The following is a 5,000-nucleotide window of genomic DNA, read 5'->3' as shown; positions in this document are numbered from 1 at the left end:
GTTCTGGGCTCTGCAGGGCAGTATGCTGTCCTGGTGTTACCTGCAGCTCAAAGGCGTGGCCTCCACCTCCACCACCATGGACCTGGCCAGAGACATCCTCCTCAAATGTAAGATCACACACATCCAGCCTTTACTGAGGGTATAGTCTAGTAGTTAGTACCGCCAAAGGTTCCAATTCGGTCCGAGGGATGAATTCCTCTCCAAGTGTTCTGTTTCATTTTATCTTAAATCTGTTTAATGTTATCTGAAATCTGTTTAATTTTAGCTTAAATTTGTATAATTCTAATTTGTTTAATGTGAAAAAGCTAAAATTATATTAACAAAATGTTTAAAATTGCGCACTATCCTGTCAGAATACAATAGAATAGAATAGAATAGAACTTATTAGCACTCCTCCAGTGCAGCAGCATCAAAGTCCCAATATTGCAACAATCAACATTGCTGAATGAAACAAACAGCTTTTCTTGATATTAAAATTGAATATTATTTGAAATGAAAGGGAAAAAAAAAACCTCCAGTTCCTAAATCATTTATAAAAAATAAAAATAAGAAGATAAGAATAGAAGGAATATAAAATTACAAAAACTAAAAATAAAATAAAGTAAGAAAATGGAATATCAAATTTTACAAAAGGTAAAATAAGAACAGAACTAAAAGTAAAATAAAAATAGGCATAAAATATGAAGAGACACAATATTAACAATATATAACAGTATGTATGTCTATGAACTCAAGTCTATAAAATATCTATTAAAAATAGTGCATTTATTTTTGGATAAATATTGAATAAATATCGTACTGTTATTGCAAGAACAGAGATTATTGCATGATTTATTGCACGTAATTAACATTATACAGGGTTTTTGCACATTATTGAAATGATTCCATGAGGTTTGAATAAGATGAACAAATATGAACAACCTGAAATGTAAAAAATGAAAAAAAAATAAGTGCAATTTTAACAGTATAATTAATGCCTCTTTACTAAATGTTTTCTGGATTTGTTGATCCACTGTCTTAAAAATAAAATGAGACATAATATTGTTGAAATTGCATTTTTTTTAAAAGATATTTCAGATTATTCCTTTTTTATAATATAATATTAACCTTTGAGACTAAAACAAAGACAAACATTTGGATTATTGTTTAGGTTCTTATTTTACTGGTCTGTGACTCCTGTAGTAAAATGAGTTGGACATCCCTGGTTTAGTCTAAAGGCTGTAGAATGAGTGTCCAGGTGGACAAACATGGACTGTCCTCCTGATAAACTGTCTGTGCAGATGTGGACCAGTTCCTGGCCCGGGTCCAGGCCGTCCTGGGTTCTCTTCTGGACCGGTACACCGGCGCTGAGATCACAGACAAACTGGGCAGCTCCATCCTGGCCACCGTCTTCAGACAATTGGTGAGACACATGTCCTCTGTGAGACGCAGACGTCCAGGTGCAGAATGGACCTGAGCAGGTTCTAAAGTGGGCCTGAGCAGGTTCTAAAGTGGACCTGAGCAGGTTCTAAGGTGGACCTGAGCAGGTTGTAAAGTGGACCTGAGCAGGTTCTAAGGTCCTGTGTGTCCCTGACAGATGGTGTTCCTCCTGGAGCTTTGTTCCTTGGACATCCCCCACAGCATCCTCCTCAACAGCTTCTCCTCATTGGTGGAGCTCCTCAGAAGTCTGTCTACTGACACCGGGGACATCTTCTCTAAGGTCAGTACAGTCTGTCTGATGGACGGACGGACGGATGGACGGGAGGGAGGGAGGGAGGGAGGGAGGGAGGGAGAGAGGACGGGGGCGGGGTTGTCCTCCTGTTGAACCAAGTGTCACTGCAGACCAGACCTGGGTTGGGGACGGATCAGAGCAAATCTGATCTGACCAGGGGTCAAATAGAACACCTCAATGACAATACAGTAGAATACAGTACAGTACAATAGAATACAATAGAGTACAATAGAGGACAGTACAATAGAGTATAATACAATACAATAGAATACAATGCAATACAATTGAGTACAGTACAATAGCATGCAATAGAGTACAATACAAGAGAGTACAATAGAGTACAATACAATAGAGTATGATACAATAGAGTACAATAGAGTACAGTACAATAGAGCACAACAGAGTACAGTACAATAGAGTACAATAGAGTGCAGTACAATACAATAGAATACGGTACAATAGAGTACGGTACAATAGAGTACAGTAGAGTACATTAGAGTACAATACAACAGAGTACAATAGACTACAGTACAGTACAATAGAATACAGTAGAGTACATTAGAGTACAATACAAGACAATAGAATACAATAGACTACAGTACAACAGGGCACAGTAGAATAGAATAAACTTTAATGTCATTGTGTCCTCAATGAAATTATGAGCTCTACTTCAGTCAATGCAACAATCTTAATAAAAACAAAACAAAACACTACTTCAGAAAATAAATATAGAGGGAATATAACATTACATAAACCAAAAATAAGGTAAGTAAAAAAGAATATAAAATTTATCAAAAAGTAAAATAAGAATAGAACTAAAGTAGAATCAAATAAAAATTGACACAATCATAATAATAATATTAATAGTATGTAACTGAAATTTCCCCACAGGGGGATAAAGTCAGATCTTATTTTGTCCTAGAATTTGTCAATCATTTTATATAGATTTTACTGTTTTTTACTGATATTTTTCATCATTTTAGAGTTTTTTTTAAATTTTTGCACAAAATTTTTCAATTGTTTTTTGCAGATTGTTTTATTTTGTACAACTTTCTCAATCATTTTTTTTTAAAGATTTTTTAAATTTTGTGCTTAAATGTTTCATTCCTTCTTTTAGAGATTTTTATATTTGTTCTAAATTTTTTTCAATCATTTTCGACAGATGTTTTTTTTTAAATTTTGCACAAAAAATTTCAATCGTTTGTCACAGATTTTTTCATTTTGTACAAAAAAAAATGTCATTCATTTTTTTCAAATTTTTTTTCTGTTTGTACAAAATGTTTTCGGTATTTTAAAAAAAAATTTCTTACAATTTTTTTTATTTTGTACAAAAACATTTTAGTCATTTTTTTACACTTTTTTTTTAAATTTTGTACTAGAGTTTTTCAAACAATCTGTAATTTTAACGTAAACATAATATTTGAATTAAATTTAGTAACTTACATAAATTTAATTTACCTAATCTAAATGATCTGTTAAATTGTTTATATGAAAACAACCATAAACTAAGCTATAAAATAAAATAAATATATCTTTGGTTTTATTGCCCATTTCCATTTTTTTTCCTGTGAGTAGTTGTGGTCGGGGCCCCTCTGGGCTGCTTTGCCCGGGGCCCTTAATCCTGTTCAGACAGCCCTGTCCTCCAGTCCTTTAGTGTCAGATCCTGTGTTTTCTAATTGGTGTTTTCATCCATGAGCGGCTGAACAAACCCAGCTCCGTGGGTTAGTTCCACCTTGCGTTAACATGCTGGTCTTTGGTCCAGGTGGATCAGGAGAGCTGGAGCCAGGCCCAGCAGCCCGTGGTTCTGCGGACCTGGAACATGGAGTCGCCTCACAACTACGAGAACAGCCGCCATGAGACGTCCATCTTCGCCTGCCCGGGGGCCACGTCCTTCGAGGTGGAGTTTGACGAACGCTGTGAGACAGAGAAAAGGTCAGCATTTGTCTAATATTCATATTCATACCTTCTGTTTTTTATTATTATCATCTCACCATCCCATAGGTCATCAGCTACTGTCGGTGTCTTTGTCAGAATTTCTTCAAACATCTTCTCTGACAAACCTGCTGGTCGGAGGTTGTTCACAGTTTTGACAAATTTAGAGTTTTACCAAAGGGGAGGCAAGGGGTGCTGTTTTCGGTTCGGTTTGTTTGTTTGTTTACACTTTAGCAGCAAAACTATTGGTTGAATTCATACCTAATTAGGTTTATAGATTACCTCTGACCCAGAATAGATCTGATTATATTTTGGGAAAAGTAGATCATAGTTAAAAAATTTTTATGAATTTTTCAAATCTTTTTTTTCTCCCACTTACTTATAATGTCTATAAAACATAAATTTTGTTTCACTTTCCTTCAAACTTGTCACATATATAGAGGCAATTGATATGACATCAGCACACACATAGACATGATGACATCAGCTGGATCGATGCCAAAATAAGATGCAATACGTGTGAGGGGAGGAGCTTGTTGTGCCTGGAACCACGTTTTTAAAATATTTTTTGAGGGATTTTTTTAAGTATTAAAAATGTGCTTTCACTTCTAATGGTCCATATTTTGATGACTTACAACAGGGACATGGTTACAGATATCAATATAGTTACTGGTGAGTTGGATTTTTATTTGGGTCCATGACCGTTGACCTTAACTGACCTTGAAGGGTCTGACTCAAGGTCACCAATGTCTACATTTCACCAATCTTCTCTGAAACTACCAGTCAACTACCAGTCTTCTAACTGTTCCGTTCCTTCTCCTGGTCCATATGTTGATGGTTTAGAACATGTAAATTGTTCCAGATATCAGTCTAGTTCCTATTGATCACTGATAGAAGTCAGATATGGACTGTGATTGGATGAGTTGAGTTCTCCTCCAGTGAAAGTCCCGCCCACGTCTATAGTTAGATTGATGTGCATCCAGACCACAGAACTGGAACATAGAACAGAACCAGGACTGGAACACAGAACAGAACCAGGACTGGAACATAGAACAGAACCAGGACTGGAACAAAGAACAGAACCTGACAACCTCACACATTGTACTGGTTCTGATCCACATGGAACAGACGCTGACAGACAGGGACACTGGTCTTTTTTTTTTTTTTTTTCTAATCTTTATTTTGAACATGTAGACAGTGAAATCAAAACAAAATCAATCAAAAGAAAATATCAGTAATGATCCATAAAAGGTTGATAAATAAACAAAAGAGAAAAGAGAAAAAAATAAAATTAAACTAAATAAAATTAAACCTTTTTGATCCCTGATGTGAAGTGTAATCACTGTCTGTCTTCCAT

The 5,000-nt window shown here is 35.5% G+C and overlaps 1 protein-coding gene across 1 annotated transcript in view; it reads left to right on the top strand.

Annotated features, from left to right (window-relative positions):
• Positions 1 to 5,000, top strand: part of zzef1 (zinc finger, ZZ-type with EF hand domain 1) — a 71,019-nt gene that overhangs the window by 22,141 nt on the left and 43,878 nt on the right. Inside the window, exons 19-22 of the mRNA XM_030153190.1 lie at positions 1 to 107; positions 1,281 to 1,402; positions 1,577 to 1,699; positions 3,474 to 3,643. The exon at positions 1 to 107 is cut by the window's left edge and continues 59 nt beyond it. Coding sequence (XP_030009050.1) covers positions 1 to 107; positions 1,281 to 1,402; positions 1,577 to 1,699; positions 3,474 to 3,643 — 522 coding nt within the window. The remainder of the gene's footprint in view (positions 108 to 1,280; positions 1,403 to 1,576; positions 1,700 to 3,473; positions 3,644 to 5,000) is intronic.

Source organism: Sphaeramia orbicularis, chromosome 14 (genome assembly GCF_902148855.1).
Source record: "Sphaeramia orbicularis chromosome 14, fSphaOr1.1, whole genome shotgun sequence".
Taxonomy (NCBI): domain Eukaryota; kingdom Metazoa; phylum Chordata; class Actinopteri; order Kurtiformes; family Apogonidae; genus Sphaeramia; species Sphaeramia orbicularis.
Note: the sequence above shows the minus strand (reverse complement) of the source record. Positions and strands in the feature narration are given on the sequence as shown.